The sequence below is a fragment of the Lygodium microphyllum genome, chromosome 19, assembly GCF_053477565.2.
Source record: "Lygodium microphyllum isolate KBCC chromosome 19, Lygodium_microphyllum_v1.1.10, whole genome shotgun sequence".
Lineage (NCBI taxonomy): Eukaryota > Viridiplantae > Streptophyta > Polypodiopsida > Schizaeales > Lygodiaceae > Lygodium > Lygodium microphyllum.
Window position 1 is genome coordinate 99,622,764 of NC_141153.1, and position 18,344 is coordinate 99,641,107.

Here is an 18,344-nt window from a genome sequence, read left to right on the forward strand (position 1 = left end):
GGTACTAGGACTCTTGGACTGCTTTATGGCCAAGGAGGGACCACTGCAACTGCATGCTTACAATGATTCACATTGGGCTGGTAATTTTTGATTCACATCACTCTACGAGTGGAAACTGTTTCTTTCTTGGCTCATCTTGCATCTCTTGGCTTAGCAAGAAACAATCCATTGTTGCCACATCATCTTGTGAAGCTGAATGCAAGGCAACTTTCACTACCACAGTTGAATGTGTATGGCTAAGACGTTTGTTAGTTGATTTCGATGTATCCATCACAAAGCCTACTCCTTTGTTTATACTGATAGTCAAAGTGCCATTGCAATGGCACGAAACCCAGTGTTTCATGCATGCATGAAGCACATAGAGATCCACTACCACTTTGTCAGAGAGAGACTACATGCAAGAGATATCAGCCTTGTTTACTACCCTACCACCAGTAATGTGGCAGACATCTTCACCAAAGCTCTTCCTCATGACAAATTTGAAGCATTTTGCAATGCTTTAAATTGGATCTTCTTTGGTGGATGATCCTTCTATATTGATCACTTTTCACTCCAAGGGGGTTTGTTGGGTTTGACTCATGCCTATGCTCACAAAGGAGTGTCGGTGATCCACAGTAGGACACTAGGGTACTTGTTACTCTCATTATGAGAGGTTTTTTCCCCCAATTATATTATCTTTTATTTTATATGCCTATGTTACACAGATCGGGCACTTATCGTGTTTTACACCTTTCAAGTGTGAACACACATTAACAACCCTAAGGTTTAAGGGTTGTACTTTGTACTTTCATTACACTTTGGTAATTGCATTGGGAGTCGTGCTATATCTTCACTCTCACAATCTTCACTATCAACTGTGTACTCTCAATTGAGCTTCGATCCTCCATAACTCTCACACTCTTCATTGTCAACTGTGTACTCTCAATTGAGCTTTAATCCTCCATATCTCTCACACTTCTACAGATAATAAGTTACATGGACCTGACTATCTTACATGGAGTGCCGTGATGAAAGCTTGGTTTGTACAAAAGCAAATCTGGGACATTGCTAATGGAGCTATTCCTCAACCTCAACGCCCTTTTCTCTTCCTAACAATTTTAATGAGGACAATCATGAGGAAGCCATGCTTGCATGGGATTCGGATGATGTGTGTACCTATTCTGCACTACTTCGGTGTATTTCTAAAGCAGTCCTACTGGCGGTTAACTCTTGCAAGACATCCCCAAAAGTATGGTCAAAGCTTCACATGTTGTACAAGGCACCTTCCACCATGCGTGCAGTGACCCTTTATGGACAATCCAACGAATGAAGTTCGAGTCTAAGGACAGCATTTGATCATTTTTGCTCTGTGTCACATAGGTACAGTACCAACTTCAACATATGCCATCTTCCCTTTCAAAGACACATCTCATGGGAACGATACTTTGTTGAGCTAAAACACGTTCTACAGCTGATTAGCATTTTTAAACAACCCCAAAACACGCTTAATTAATGAAAAATGCAAATTTGGTGTGCGGTTCGAGAGCATTTCAATGGTCCCCCAAAACTCTAATTTTTTGGGGGACCCTTCAACATCTATAAATAGGCAGGCTACCCACCATTCACCCTCATCCTTTTGTGCTGGTTTCTCACTCTATTGTGTAGATTTCAGCTATCAGCCACCTACCATCTGTTGTCCAGCCATCATCGACTACAGCCCATCACTATCCAGCCCTAGGCAGCATGTCTTCAGCCATCACCTTGCTGTTTGGAGGTCTCCATCCACTGCCTTATCATAGCACCTGATCAGCTTGCATTTTCAGCATTTGGTGCTAGGTGACAAGCTGCTGCCATCTCTCCTACCATGCAACTACTACAGTACTTGCATCTTTGTTATCCAACAAGCCGTCTACATCAGCAAACACCTCTCATGTTGTCGCCTCAGTTCCCTGGCACTCTGATGATCAACACTTGGTGTTTTCTGCACTCCGACTGGTCGACACAACACTTGGAATCCATCTTCGATGGATGTCACTCTCCGACACTGCATTGGTCTGCCCTTGGGCATTTTATATACTCTTACATTCATTTACAACATTCATTCACTTCAAAGTTTCTTCTCTTTGTGTTTGTCTCTGTATTTGAGTTTTGAATTTTTGTATTTTGTGTTTTGCATTTAGGGTTTCAGTTTTGCTTGTCTTTGTCTGAGTTTCTGTTTAAGTCTTGGTCATACATGCTGTGTTTTCTCAGTGCAAACCCTAGAATATCTACATGGTATCAGAGCCGGTGCTCTTCTAAAGAGTATCTTACGGTGATTGTGAAGGCTAGTCTTTGTGCGAGACTCGCATGTGACTCGATTCTGACTCATAATGTCTCAGGCACCTTTTTCTTCCGATCCTATGGTGCCCTATCAGGCTTCTCCATCATTGGGGGTGCTGAGAAGGCATTATGGTCTCGAGTAGAAGGTAGAAACACCTTCACCTTTACCATCTTCTTCTCCTCATTTTGGTCATCTTATAAATGAAGAGTTTTAGGAGTATTTGCATATCACATATAGTTTGGTTTACACTCCTCCGACGAGTGCTACTACTCCATCTGGACCGATTGGTGAGACTGGCTCTCTCTCTCATCTTGGAGGGACCACGACATTCGGCTCATCTAGTGATCCATCTATTTTATCTCAGCCAAGCATTTATGTCAAGTTTGTATAACCCTTTTGGGTTGTATGAGCTAAACGTTTCTTCTTTTGTTGTGCAAGATCTAAATGATTTTCAATATCTTAACTTTAATCGAGGAGACTCTCGTAGCAAACACCCTTCATTAGGTATATCTCCACCATCTATTTCATTTGAGCACGTAAATCACACTTCTCAACTCCCTTCCATTCCACCACTATCTTCTCCACATTCTGATCTACTCATATCCTCATTTCAAAATCTTGGATTACATTCCACTTCCGCTTAAAGCACACTAGGGGTTCGATCTTTCATTTCTACTCCTAACACCTTATTTTCCCTCCCACCATCTACCTATCCTCCATTCACTCAACCTCTTGGTACATCGTTAGGGGGAACACCACCCTTTAACATTGTACCTTCCACATACCCCCATTTTACCACATCCTTACACCCTGAGACGGCTGTGATAGGTATCCCCCTCACTACCCCCAGACACTCACCAACCCCCCATACAACCTTTCAAACCAAGGATATCCATCCTTTGGTTATGGACTGTCATCACACATCCCTTGGGTCACTCCTATGCAGGGATTTCCATCCCCTGATCCCTGTGTTTCTATCTCTCCACCATGGGCTTCTCAAGCGGTTACCATGCCCATCCCCAATTTGTCAATGCCCACATTTGGATCCATTGTGCACACTTCTCATTTGCATGGTAGGCACTCTGGGATTACTTCACAAGTGTACTCCACTCCACCTCCCTCTCCCCTCTGTTCACCCTACCCCCATTACATACCTTCTCCATCTCCTAGCCCTATCACTCCTGTTGCAATGGCCAAGAATCCCTTCATAGATAAGACACGTTTCATCACTTGGCCGATTTTTATGCAACAAGTGCTAGAATCTCAAGGACTTTGGGACCTTGTCATTGGTACCAAGCCTATGCCGGCCGGACCCTTGATTTTCATCCTAATTACATCCATCAATGGAGAGCCTGCAATGCCACAATCAATGTTGAGTTAATGCAAGGGTTGCTCCCTAAATTCCACTCTCAGTTACAACATTTTCCCCTCACATCCAAGCATTGCAGTCATCACATTGACCACTATGTAACACCAGATCGCACGTAACGTATCAATCTCGATTTTAAGCTTCAAGAGTTTTCCATTAAGGAAGGGGATGATCTGACAGTCAAGTTGGCCGAGTATCGGCGGTTACTCACCGAGTTTGCCACTACTGGCTCTCCAAAGTCAGATGACGATCACGTCGCATTCTTCTTAAACAAGTTGCCCAACAAATACTTCCATTTTATCCAGCACATTATCTCACTATCTAGATTGCCAACCTTCTACGAGTTTTGAGTGTCAATTCTTGTGTTATGCGAGGTTGCATGATCAAGTCCACAAGAAGTCCTCCACACACATCCATTTAGAGGGGCGAGGGTTGGTTGCCAAAACCACTAGTGGCAAAAACTTGCAAGATACGAAGGCAAGTCAAGAGTGACACCACTTCCTCTGATGGAAACAAATAAACACGACCCCTTTGGTAACATACTCCTAAGAAAAATAGGATTTGCACACATTGTCAGAGGTCGGGCCATGTAGACAAGGAGTATTGTACCAAGGCCCAAGGTCTTCCTCCTAGAAAACCACAGCATACTACTGCAACTACCCCTACTCTGGCTGGCCAATCCAGTGGGACTACGCCTCCCATTGCTATACCATCTACTCCAACTGCCCTACGGCTACTGGATATGTGGCATGCCAACAGCCTCAACAACCTATCTCCTTCACTACTCCTAAAGGATTGGCTGATTGGTCTGCTAGTAACTTACCTATTGCACTTTACGCATCCATTTCTAGGACATCCACTGCACCTTCTAGGATGACTTCCCCACCTTGCCGTATGCGATGGTGGCCACACACTCAGCCTTTCTCTTTCTAGACTTCCATTGCATACTTACATACTCATTGCATTGCACTTAGCTTTGCTTCCTTTTATTTTCTTTTCAGTTTTGTTTTTGCAGCATCTCACTACTCACATCTATGCTTGCAGATTTTGATCTCTTTTGCAGGGTTTTGTATTTCAGTATATGGGCTAACATGTAGACTTACACCAATCCTTTTTGAGCTGGAGACGAGATGTGTGTCATTCCTTTCCTGGTTCCATCTACTTGGAGTTTTACTCTTCTACAAGCATGGAAGCTTTCCCTCCCATAGCCCCCCCCCCCCCCCCCTCGGTTGTACCTTCCCCTATGCATTGCATGATTTCATTATCTTTGTACTTGAGCACTTATGTGAGTGAACAATTTCACCACAAGGGACACTATCCAAGTGACACCTGCTGCATGAGCATTCTGTTGCATGTAGCATACTATGTATCCCATTGTACAAAGCACCACTAAACGAATCCTATGCTATTTCCACCAATGGATTACACCACCATTCTTCTTTACATTATACTTCATCACCCTTTGGGTAAGCTTGTACTGTTTTGTAATGTGTTGGGTGTACCATCCCTACTTCTGTCTTCTAGGTCACTATTACTTAATCAGCCACCATCCCTAAAATTCACTTTCCACAAAAAAAAACAAAAAAATGTTCAATGTGGTTCCATCCACCTATGTAGGGCTTGGTAGGCCACTGGGCAGCTTTACAAGTATCCTTTGTCCGATGCCCTATCCTCTCTAGGGTGACTACTTGGACTCCCTTGGTAAGATAACCATCGCCTCTATAGTCTTGGTAGGCCACTAGACAGCCAATGTATACTCTTTGTCCATTGCCCTAGCTGCTTTGGGGGTGGGACGCCTTGGGGTAAAAATTACTAGCCTCCTCTTTTAGGCTCAGTTTTGGGCTTGAGAGGGGGTATTAAGCTAAAACATGTTTTACAACTGATTAGCATTTTTAAACAGCCCTAAAACACGCTTAATCAATGAAAAATGCAAGTTTGGTGCATGGTTCGAGAGAGTTTCAGTGGTCCCCTAAAACCCTAAATTTTCACGACACCCTTCAACATCTATAAATAGATAGGCTGCCCACCATTCAGCCTCATCCTTTTGTGCAGGTTTCTCACTCTATTGTGCAGATTTCAGTCATCAGCCACCTACCATTTACTATCTACCCATCATTGACTGCAGCCCATCACTATCCAATCCTAGGCGGCATGATTTCAACCACCGCCTTACCGTTTGGAGGTCTCCATTTGCTGTGTTATCATAGCACCTGATCAGCCTGCGTTTTCAACATCTAGTGCCAGGCGACAGGCTACTGCCATCTCTCCCATCAGGCAACTACCGCATACTTTACATGCTTCCTACGGAGTTTGATGGAGTGGCAAACGCTTTGAGGGCGCAGACATCATCTACACTTGTGAGCTTTACACATATGTCCTTGATACTACTTGAGCATAAGGCATCTTTGTGCTTACAGGGAAGGCTTCCATCTCCTTATGGAAGTTCCAGTGAGGCCTTTACTACTTCAAAGAGGGGTGACAGGGAAAAGAAGTCGAAGGCCTAGTGTTATCACTATGATAAGAAGGGTCACTTGCGGAAGGGCTACAAGGAGTTCATAGCCTCACAAAAGAAAAAGGACAAGAAGAGCCAGTAGGATGCAAACTCCTCCAACAAGTCATTCTCTTTCTCAAACTCCAACTTTGATCAGTGCCTCCATAGCCGGTGACTCACATTGTATCAGTACTATCTCATGTCTTGGTATATCGATTCCATTTCCCGAGCATACATCTGAGTTCACATCTGTATTGTGTTATCTCTTTCTTTTCTTTTGTCTTGTGTTCAGCGGTTTATTTCAGCACATGTTTATGCTTCCATTGCTGCACCACTTCTGACATGGTATCAGATTTCAGGATTTGTGTTTCTGCTGTGTTTTCTTGCTGATTTCAGGATTGTTTTCACTCTTACTGATCAGACAGCTGCTGCTCCAACCAAGCGACCTATTTTGCTTGCGTTTTTTGCTAACGTCAGCATCCATACAGCCTACGCATGTGTTTCAGCCTGCGTTTTGGTGCCTCTACATCTCCTCCTGATTGGGCTTACATTATCAGGCCGTTTTTGCTTTTTTTTTTTTATACTTCTTACAGCAACTTTTGTCTTATTTTGATCAGATTTTGGGTTATACTATATGTGAACTCTTGCTTTTTGCAATTTATGCTCGTGGTTTGGCTATGTTCCCTATCTCCCCAACCCTTCTTTTCTCTACTTCTTTTCTAACTCCTCTCCAGATGGCTCCTCCATGCACATCCACTAATGGCAAGCTCCATGGACCTGATTATTACACATGAAGTGCAATGATGAAGGCTTGGTTTATCCCGAAGCGGGATGCGGACTCCTCCGACGAGTCATCCTCTATCTCAAATTGCGATTCCGATCCTCCAGCCAAGGCGAAGTCCAAGGCAGAGAAGGGATCCTCTTCTTCCGATTGTGGAAAGGGCTTAGTGGCCCCTTCCTCAATTGCTTTCTAGTGGTGGTGATACGGTCATCCCTCACGACTCTCTAGTGCCAGAGAGGGAGTGTAAGAGGGTGGTGAGATAGGGCAACCGCGCCTCATCTATATTTCTATACAGATGTATAGGATCCAGAGAGGGACATCCCTGACGCATCGACCGAAGTCTGGCAAGTACAAATCCTGGAGCTAGGATTGACATCCAGGTTCATGATGGGCTGGTTACTTGACAGAGAGTGGGTGGCTTTCGTCTGGAGCTCACATGAGGAGACACTTTGGCGGTCTGACAAGGAATCCATGGTCATTTATGCATTGTGGCATTGGTGACAGGATGGTCACATGTGCTACTTTAGCAGCATTGTTGATAGACATTGAGAGCTACTATGATCTTCTCTATCTTCCAGAGCTGGTACGATCGACATCGACATCAGATTCTCTCCAAGGCACCTTGGTGGTGGCTTGCGCACTCACTACTTGGGTATCCATGGTTCTACTATGATAGACATTTTTGTGTGTACTCTGATGCAACATTATCGTTGTATATTGTATTGTATCAAATCACCCATGATCTGAGAGAAGGTGTTAGCAGATTAGTCAGCTCAAGGTTGAGTCTGGACTTGTGGTTCAGCAAGCTGGGCACAGAGCCATTTTAGGCATTTTATCTACCATCGTTTATTGTGGTTTGGCATTATTTGCAGCCAATCAGCCAGCATTTAATATTGGTCGCCCAATCATATTTTAGGCATCTATTTGTCCTATATATTGTCTGGCTCCCTCCTCCACCATCTCATTCATCACTTGACAGTTTCTGGGGAGAGGGAGCAGGTACCAATTTCTCCACAGCCGGTGACTCACATTGTATTTGTATTGTCTCATGTCTTGGTATATGGATTCCATTTCCCGAGCATACATCTGAGTTCTCATTGTATTGTGTTATCTCTTTCTTTTATTTTGTCTTGTGTTCAGTAGTTTATTTTAGCACATGTTTATGCTTCTATTGCTACACCACTTCTAACACAATGTAGTGCAATCGAGGACAATTACAAGGATTTCAAGGGGGAGGTCTATCACAAGGACATGAAATTTTCGGATGCTTTGCTTTTGCTAGAGACATTTGATTAATTTAATGATCAAATGTGCAATGTTGTGATGCACATGTGATGTGCAAGCAAATATTTCATGGTAACAAGCCAAGGACCCTGAGGAAGTAGTGGATGTCAAAGACAAACATTGTGACAAGTTATACCGGCTAGGTTTTGAGTGACAGTTGGTGTCAGTTTGGCCCTAGGACAATTAATTGGCCAAAGTGTTAATGGTGACACTAGGGAGTCGGTATCAATTAATTAATTACTGCTTGTCCAAGGGTCAATTAAGGCTGGGGACCACTTGGGGTAGCAAATGGCCTAGCCAATTAAATTGCAGATAGACACATCTAATTTTGGTTGGGTCAAAAGGGCTAAAATTATTTTTCATAATTAATTAATGGCTGAAAATTACTAGAAAATGGAATTAGAAGGGTACCACTTGGCAAAAATGCCCATGCAATGGGGGAGAACGCTGTTTGGGGGCTGGAGAGGTAAATTCAATTTATTCAAGTTGTGTGAGAGAGAGAGAGATAAAACAAGCTACTAATTAGAATTCCCTACCATAGAGAACCCCCAGAGGCTGGCGACTACAGCAAGTGACCCATTAGGAGCAAGCGACAACATTTATGGCACCTCCAACAACAAGCAACAGAATTTAATGCAGGGTGATAGTAGTCTAAGGCTCCTCGAGTAACAAGTGACAACATTTTGGGCAATCTCTAACAGGACACCAGCCATTTTCAAGGGTTTTCCATAAAGAAACTCAAGAATTTCTCTCTAAAGCTTTCTCTCACCTTCTCTAGCTTGTGCTCAGCCATTCTCAGCAGACCTCAGCCATCTCAGCCAAATCTGCTGGACAGCAAAGGAATTTCTATTGTAAACCCTAATTGATAACAAAAATTAGGGTTTAGTAGCCACCTTGGGACCCATACCAGCAATTGGGGGCATTGAAGACTGAAATCAGCAGCTAGAATTCAAGGAATTGCCAAAGATTTTAGATGTCCCCCCATCCCATTTGATTTAAGGTAGCTTTTGGCCAATCAAGAATCCAATTTGTACAAGTCTTGCACGTGAAGATCAAGGGGCAAATTGCCCAAAGGCTTGCCGATCATTTATGACAAGACATTTGGATCAAGGGAGGAGATTGAGAAATCTTAGTTGTACTCCATCCAACTGCAATACAAGATAAAGAAATACCACAAGGAGCGCCAGTTTTGGGGTTAACAAGGTGTCCAATGTCCAAGATTGTTATGGTAAAGTGTCTGTTTCAATTTTGTGAATTTACTAATTGTTGTAACTAAGTGCTTAATCAGGATTCCACCACCCTCTTCAAGAAGGAAGGCTGATTTTAGGCTCCTCGCCCGAGCTCACATGAGGGGACATTTTGGCAATCTAGCCAAAGTTGAGGAATCCTTGGTCACGTATGCTCAGTGGCATTGCTAACAAGGTGGTCACGCATGCTAATAGAGATGCATTCTTAACAAACATAGAGAGCTACTATGACTACTTTCTCTTTTCAAGAAATGGTACGATGGACGTTAGATTTTCTCTTGTTAGTGGTTTGATCATCCACTGCTTGGGTATCCATGGTCCATCTTGATGGTGATTGTTGTATGCACTATGATGAGTTTGCATCATTGTATATTGTATTGTACCACATCACCCATGATCTAAGCTGAAGTATTAGCAAATTCTTCGGTTCGTCTATGAGTCTATGTGTGGATCAATGGGCTAGACACATTTCTTTTCATTCCTAGTTAGGGTTGCATTATTCTTGTCTTATTTATTGGCATTTATTGCTAGCCAACCAGTGTGATTACTTTACTATTTTTGGGCCGGCAGACTTTTTCATGGATGTAACCTATGTATAGGTTGGCCTCCCTCCATCATTGTCATTGTCAACATAATAAGACATTTGCATGTCCTATTGAAAAGAGAGAGCCAATGCCAATGCCCACTCAGACGGTAACTCACTGTTATACTATCTCTTGTCTTGGTCTATGGATTCCATTTCTTGATCATCCTTCTTCTAAGTTCTTTTGCAGTAATCATCTTTCTTCTTTTCTTTGTAGTCTTTCTCTTGTCTCATGTTGTGCAGTTTGCATTGTTCAATCACTAGTATTTTTCTTCCATCATCATGGAGACTAGAATGAGAAAAACACCTTAAAGTAATACAATGTTGTCAAGGACACCATAGAGCAAACACCAAAGGTAGATAAGGAGGATTCAATCTCAAAGAAGGGCAAACACAAGTTGATAGGTAGACAAGAAGGATTCAATCTCAAAGAAGGACAGGCGCAAGTTGATAGGTAGGCAAAAGACCCCAAAAAGCTATAGGGCTTGGTCCGTAAGCTCATCACCTTTAGAAGATTTGATCCCTTCTCTATCAATCCTGCAACTTTAGGCAAGCACACCAACTTCCATGCAGAAGATATCTAGATGGCAACCTTCACATGTAGTCTAAGAGAGAGTGCGTGTTTTTTGCATGACAAAGGAGAGGAGTTATACATCATGATGAACATCAAGGACAACCTACACACATCTGCTTGGAGAGTGGGTAGGAAGGCTACCCAAGATATACCATAGGGGAGAGCTCGAAAGAGTTGTGAGAATGGGCAATGGAAGAGGAAACACAAACACGAAGAGAGAAGGGAAGAGAAAGACTGAAATGAAAGAAGACAATGGAAGAAGAAAATCTGCATCAAACTCCAAAAGAATGCTGAAGACAAAGAACTAATCAATCCTTGCATGCAGCCCAAGGCATCAATGAGGGCACCGGATTAGACTGATAATGGAAGTCAACACCAGAAAATGGATAAGAGTCCCTATGCATAGGAGTGTGTTGAAACTTGCAAGAATGAATCTGTGAATAATCAGCCAAGTGTGGGAGGAGCTATAAATAGCCAATCCCAATTTTGTAGAGCATTCACCTAAACAACTATCCTACAAAGTTCCCATGCAATCCCACACTGTTCCTCTCACAAACAAAGGAATTTATTGCGACAAGATTGTGAAAACATTGCTTTCTTCACAACGAAGCTACCCAAAAAGTGCAACATGCTTGAGATCTTAGAGGAGCAAAAAGGATCTCAGCCCATAGTGCTGTGATAACCTGTTTTTCAAATATGTATATCAAAAACAACAGCATATCTTGCTGTAAATGGAGTTACAAAGCTGCCCAATGGATTCCTCATGCCAAGAGGAGATCGGCTGCTATTCACACTTCGTGCAAAGTGTAGGTGCATGTTGCTAGTGTAGAAGGATTTTAGGAGATTTCTCTACCTAAATTGTTGGAGCAATGGTGGCAAAGTGGAATCTCTTCATATGAGGGTGAAGGGTTATCACACATTCTTCAAGGTATCCTAATTAGAGATCTTAAGGCTTGTGTTGCTCATCCATCACAAAGATCCAACGGGGTATTTAGCTATCAAATGTACTTGACTATCTTGGAATAAACCACAAGGGCACAATGGGTATGGACCAATCTATTGTTGGTGTCTAGGTGAATTATGCAAATGTGCATCGGCAATTTAGCTCCATCTATGTGTTGTGCTCTGAATTTGACTCAAAGGTTTGAATAAAAGCAACATTGTTAATTCCCAAAGGTCCATTGTTAATAGTTCCGTTGTCAGGATCATCATCACTCTTTGAAGCAAGTGAATCCATATTGGTTGGTTCCAAACCAAAAATTCAACACATTGGAAAGTGAGAAAGAGTGGATCACTACGAGTCTCCATAGGACGTAAAAATTAGGATTAGTCACCAAATGTCAAGCAACAACAACAATAAGGCATGACATGGTCATTGAAAGCCCCTATAAAAGAAGATAATGATGTTGTTTATCAAGCTTATGTATGAAATATCTTAGATATAATATTGGATTTGGCCAAAGAAAAAGCATTTGTTGAGACCAAATGGGACTCCTACCTATCCATGGGCCCAAGATCCCCCTCTACAATAGATTTCTAATCAATGGCATCCAAATTGCTTTTGTGGAGATCCATTTTTCCACGTCATGGTTGGAGGGATGACTCATGGTGGTGCACCTCTCAAGCACACATAGACATGCAAAGCAATTTTGGTGCTAGAGAGTGCTTTTTGATCTTTTTCAAAGTGTCAAATTGACACAATAGTGTTAATTTCTACTGCCCTTTAATTCTTCAAAAGCCCATTTCAACAACCATGACGTTTAAAAACAGAGAGAATTTCACAACATAGATCATTAGGTTTGGCAACAATGGTTGCATAGATGATGCAAAGCCAACCATAGCACATAGAATTCCATTCCATGACCTAAGGAACATGGAAACACGTTCCATAAGCATCAGTGTCCTCATTCCAATTTCACAAACATGCATGGTGTAACAAAGCTATTTTCAGTGTAAATGGGTGGAATTATAAATGTAAATCATTTCTTAATCATGTCTTGAAATAGTTATATGTATTGGGCCTATTATGCTCGTTCCTATTTCCAAAAGGAGTCTCACTCTATCTATGCATTCCCTTTCCATGTGACTATGAAGCCAACACTCCAATTAAAGCTCACACTTTCTAGGGTATACAAATCCTAAACACAATGTGTGAAAACTAATCCCATACACAAAATGCAAAAGTCAATGGCTCCCTAGGAAGAAATATGCATGTAAGAATGACCATGTGATAGGATCCAAAATGACCATAAAGGGATTAAGGGCAATGCCAAATGAATCCAACATCCAATCATGCACCTCTCCAAAGAGCCAAAATGGATGCAAGTCAAGGTCGAGTCATTATCTTGAAACCTCAAGTATTATGGCATAGAAGACACACATGCAGCATCAAGATGATTGCATTGGTAGTAAACAATGCAGCCAAGAGACCATCAAACACAGCCATACAGCATCAATTTGGACCAAACTAGGGCACTCATCACGTGCCAATGCTAGGGACCAAAAGTCTCTAATAAAAGTGCACTAGTGGTACAAAATAATAACTTCCTTTGTTTTTTAAGCATGAATATGACAATAAAATATTAAAACAACGAGAAACACAGAGAACATACTAACCTTTGGGTGCATATATACCCACAAGCGAATACCTGGCCATAAAGCCATAGGTTCTATCTTTTCACATATGCAATCATTAAAAGGGAGCCAGCACTGCAGTTCATGGTCAAGAAAAAAAAAAGTAAAAATTGTAAGTTTATCATGCTACTTACTGAATAGATGGTACCATCAAAAAGCAATCTATTCATACCTGTTCGCAGACATAGCCCTTGCTACCCAAGATTCTACATGCAACTTGTCGGGCAGAAAAAAATTGTAGCTTCTCTTCATTATCAGACAGTTGTGTATATGCAGCTCGGTGCTTCCGATCCTCTACAACTTTTGCTCGCCCCTATATGAAATCAGATAAATAATCTCAGCTAGTCAGCGCCTTCGCTTTTGCTAGGTTGAATGGGAACCAAATCCAAGGATAACTTTCCACTACTTGTACTTACAAATCACACTTGATAAAATGCAATCTTCAAGTCCAATTGATAGTCTCCTCACACAAAATTCATATACAAATTGCATATATAAGTTACAAAGTAGTCCAAATTCATACATCACAAGAGTGAGTTAACCTCCATTCCAACTACTAATAGTTTGCTTAGCAATGCTCATGGTGACTCATATAGCCAAAAAATAGCACTAACTGTTGAGATATCGAGCTCCACTCATGATATGCCAGGGTGACCATTGTGCATTTATGTCACCGACTTGTCAGTTGTAGATGCGGTTGGTACACCGTCCATGAATAATAGCTAGATGACAGCTATCCTTATCTACTCTAGTTCGTGGCTCAGTTAGTATGCCACCTTAGTTAGTTGAGTTTGGTTTGAGACCCATATATAGGGTTCTTCTATTTCTATGTACTTGAGTTCTTTTGGCTTACACAACTAAGAAGAGGAAAACTGTTTTCAGCCTCCACCTTTGTGTGTATTCCCCCATTGTGCAAGCAAAAAAGCTACAAGTGAGACTCCTTCCTTCTCTCCCACAATCCTGACATAGTATCAGAGCCTTGTTCGTGGTAAGGAGCTCAAGAAAGTAAACCAAGTTCGCGGTGTTCTGGTAAGAGGACCAATGCTGCTTTCATTTTTCCGTTTTGGGAGCAAGTCTCTGCAGGTAGCACAGCCGGAAAGTACAAGAGTGCATTGTCTCAAATTGAGACGTCCTTCGCGGTGTAGCAAGAGGGCAGTATATGCTGCGGGGGATGGCTTTAGCCCTTGGTTGCTCTGTTTTTTTTATTTGAGGCCATTTTGGGGCTTGTTTTGGAGGCGGAAGTTTTCTGCACGCATTCAGGAAAAGACCCAGTTTTATGCTATGCGACCACTGTTCTACAGGTCGGTGAAAAGTTACTGTAGAAATTGCATCGTATGCCTGTGCGCAGAGACATTGGGAGTTACAGAATCATCCTTGTTGCCTGTTGATGCAAAATCGTCACTAGGAAGTGACTATGTGGTCAAATACCACTTTCGTCAGTTTTGCAGATTTGCCCTTGTGAGGCTGAAGCTGTGTTCTTTGCAGTGACAGAATTTTTTACAGTGTTCTGTAATGGCGTCTGATTCTCTTTCACAGATTGTCACTGAAAAGCTTGACAAGAACAACTTCCAAGCATGAAAGTTTAGAATGACGAATTTCCTTATGAAAAAAGGATATTGGGAATTCGTTGCAGGAAATGAAGAAGAACCAGTTCTTCCTGATGTTCCCAATCAACAGCAAATGCAGGCATTTAAAGCATGGCATGAGAGAGCCAGGAAAGTTATGTACTGGCTGTCTATCAGCATTTCAGACTCTATGATTGTGCATATTCAAGATGCAAATACGCCAAAGGAGACATGGGATACTTTGTCAAAAATGTATAGCACAAATACGCAAGCCAGGAAAATGCAACTCAAGCAAGAGTTGTACAATGTGCAAAGAGAAAATATGAGCATCAATAACTACCACATGAAGGTGAAGAAGATTGCAGATGCACTTGCTTCCATCGGGTCGCCAGTGGAAGATGATGATTTAGTTTCTATGGTCTAGGAAAGGATTATGCACAGTTCCGAACATCCATTTCCGTCCGTGAAAGATTTCCTGATTTTGAGGAGTTGATTGCTCTTCTAATTTCTGAGGAGCAGAGAAATTGTGGTGCATCTTCTTCAGGAGGAACTTCAAAAGAAACTGTCTTCTACTCAAATGTTGGAAGAGGTAGAGGCAGAGGTAGAGGAGGCCGATCTGGAGGCCGTGGTAGAAATCAGAATATGCAGCAAACTCAAGAAAACCAGTCCTATGGAGGAGGACGTGGTAACTCTAGAGGCAGGGGGAGCCAAAGAGGTCGTGGTGGATGGCAAAGAGGTCAAAATGCAAACAGTAATGTTAAATGCTACTACTGTGATAAAATGGGTCATATGGCTAAAGACTACTATAAAAAGCAGAATGACATCATGAATGGAAAATTGCAACAAGGGAATTATGCATCTTCTAGTAGACAGGGTAATGACAGAAATGAGCATTTGTTTATGGTGCAGCACATGAACAATTCTGTGATAAGTGCAGAAGAAAGCAACGATGTATGGTATGTTGACTCAGGTGCATCAAACCACATGACAGGTCATGCAGAATGGATGGAGGATGTAAGGAAAATGGAAAAACCAGGATTTGTGGAGACTGGTGATGATACTGCACATCCTATTGTGCAAATTGGAAAAATTCCTTTGTCTATGCAAGATGGGAAAAAGAAATACATGTCCGATGTATTTCATGTCCCGAATATCACCAAGAATCTGGTTTTTGTTAGTCAAATGGTTGAGCAAGGCTTGCAGGTCAGATTTAATCCTCATGGATGCTTTGTTGAGGATATGAAAAATAAAGATCGCTTGATAGCAAAAGGAAAGAAGAAGGGCAGAATGTTTACGTTGGATGCAGACATGCCTGAATTGAGTGCAGCAATGTTTGCACATGGGACCGGTGTAGTTGCAGATATTGATATCTGGCATAAACGCATTGGTCATGTTAATGTACAGCGACTTAAATCAATGCAGGCCCAAAATATTGTTGCAGGATTGCCTAAATTCAAGGTTGCAGAAATGCATAAGGTATGTGAAGCCTGTCAGTTTGGAAAACAGGCAAGGAAACCATTTCCTAGACATGTTCAAGAGAGTAAGAAGCCATTGGAATTAATCCACTCTGATGTGTGGACTACTAAAGCTGCATCTCTTGGAGGCTGTCATTATTTTGTCACTTTTATTGATGACTATAGCAAGAAAAGTTTGGGTGTATTTTATGAAAAAGAAAAGTGAAGTTTTTGGGCATTTCAAAACTCTTAAAGCTATGGTTGAAAAAGAAACAGGCCTGCAAATAAAATGCCTAAGGTCAAATGGAGGGAGAGAGTACCTCTCAAATGAGTTTGCAAGGTTCCTGCAGGAGCATGACATAAAGCAACAATATTCATACAGTCATACCCCACAACAAAATGGAATTGCAGAAAGGAAAAACAGGCATATTGGAGAGGCATCTCGTGCCATACTCAATGAAAAAGACCTGCCAGATTTTTATCAGATTTTTATTGGGCTGAGGCAGTTGCTACAGCAGTCTACATAATGAACAGGACTCCCACTGCAGCAATATATAGGATGACTCCAGAGGAGAGATATATTGGTAGGAAACCAGATATTTCTCATTTGAAAATTTTTTGTTGCATTGCCTAGGTTCATGTGCCAGATGAGTTGAGATCCAAGTTGAATCCAAAAGCTGAGAAGTGCATCTTTATTGGTTACTCTTTGCAGCAGAAATGATATAGATGCTATAACCCTTCTACTCGTAAGTTTACAGTGAGCAGAGATGTTTTTGATGAGATGAGTAGCTGGTATAAACCAGTAAATGTGATTGATGATGTAGATGCACAAAATGGTAATGCTGCACAAAATTCACAACAGCAGTCACAAAATATTAGTGGACCTGGAGCGTCCTCTAGCAGTGGTTCACATTCTTCGCCATGGACAGGTAAATTGAGATCAGGAGAATCTTCTCAAAGCAATGCAGATAGTGGTATGCAGGTATCACGAAAAGGAAAAGAGAAGGTAGATCAGCCCATGTTTGATGTGAATGCAGGTCACTCTTATGTGGATGGTGAATCCAGTGGCTCAGAACAGAGCATTGATGATGAGTTGGGTATTCCTTCTATTGTTACACCTGGAGTAAGGAAGACCAGGGATGTTTTGAGAGCACCCGGGAGTGAACCTACTGCGCAGGTCTACCAGAGCTAGGTATCCTGTGGATAGGCTGAAATATGGTGGATTTACAGCCATTCACTATGCATATATGGTCAAAGTGATACAGAAACCAGAACCCACTTCTTTTGAGCAAGCCATGGGAAAAGAAAAATGGGAGAAAGCCATGGATGAAGAAATGGATGCACAAGGATGGCAACCGTAAGAGCAGTCATTGCTATGGCTGCATCAAAGGGATGGTCTTTATATCAGATGGATGTAAAGAATGTCTTCTTGCATGGTGATTTGCAAGAAGAGGTCTATATGGAGCAGCCACCAGGTTATGTGCATGCTGTTCATCCTGAGTTTGTTTGCAGGTTGAAGAAAGCCTTGTATGGCTTGAAGCAAGCACCTAGAGCATGGTCTGACAAGATAGGACAGTATCTTGTCACTATTGGCTTTCAGATTTCCAAGGCAGATTTCTCACTTTATGTGAGAAAAACAGAGAAAGATATTATGCTACTTGTCATTTATGTTGATGATTTGATTATGACAGGTGACAGTGATGAAGATAGCCTTCATGTGAAAATGCTATTGAAGCAGAAGTTTGAGATGAAGGATTTGGGAGAGCTGCGTTATTTCTTGGGCATTGAGATGATTAGATCACCAAGTGGGATACAGCTCTTGCAGAGGCAGTATAGATTGGACATGCTGTCCAAATATGGAATGACAAGCTGTAAGCCTATTTCAGTTCCTTTGGAGTAGAATGTGAAGCTGAGCGCAGATGCAGGTGAGCTTCTGGAAAACCCTACTATGTACAGACGCATAGTAGAAAGTTTGATTTATATGACTATTACCAGGCCAGATTTGAGCTATGCTGTTGGATTGGTAAGTCAGTTTATGCAAGCTCCAAAGAAACCGCATTTGG

At 41.9% G+C, this 18,344-nt stretch overlaps 1 protein-coding gene across 4 annotated transcripts in view; it reads right to left on the reverse strand.

Moving 5' to 3' along the window:
* The window catches only part of LOC148020197 (uncharacterized), a 98,310-nt gene that overhangs the window by 65,837 nt on the left and 14,129 nt on the right, over positions 1-18,344 (reverse strand). For 3 of the 4 annotated variants that reach the window (XM_087700919.1, XM_087700918.1, XM_087700917.1), the window contains exons 2-3: positions 13,435-13,575; positions 13,245-13,337 (exon numbers count right to left, since the gene is read on the reverse strand). The exons of the other annotated variant lie outside the window; for it this stretch is intronic. In XM_087700919.1, the coding sequence (XP_087557045.1) occupies positions 13,245-13,337; positions 13,435-13,575 (234 nt within the window). The remainder of the gene's footprint in view (positions 1-13,244; positions 13,338-13,434; positions 13,576-18,344) is intronic. 4 annotated transcript variants of the gene reach the window in all.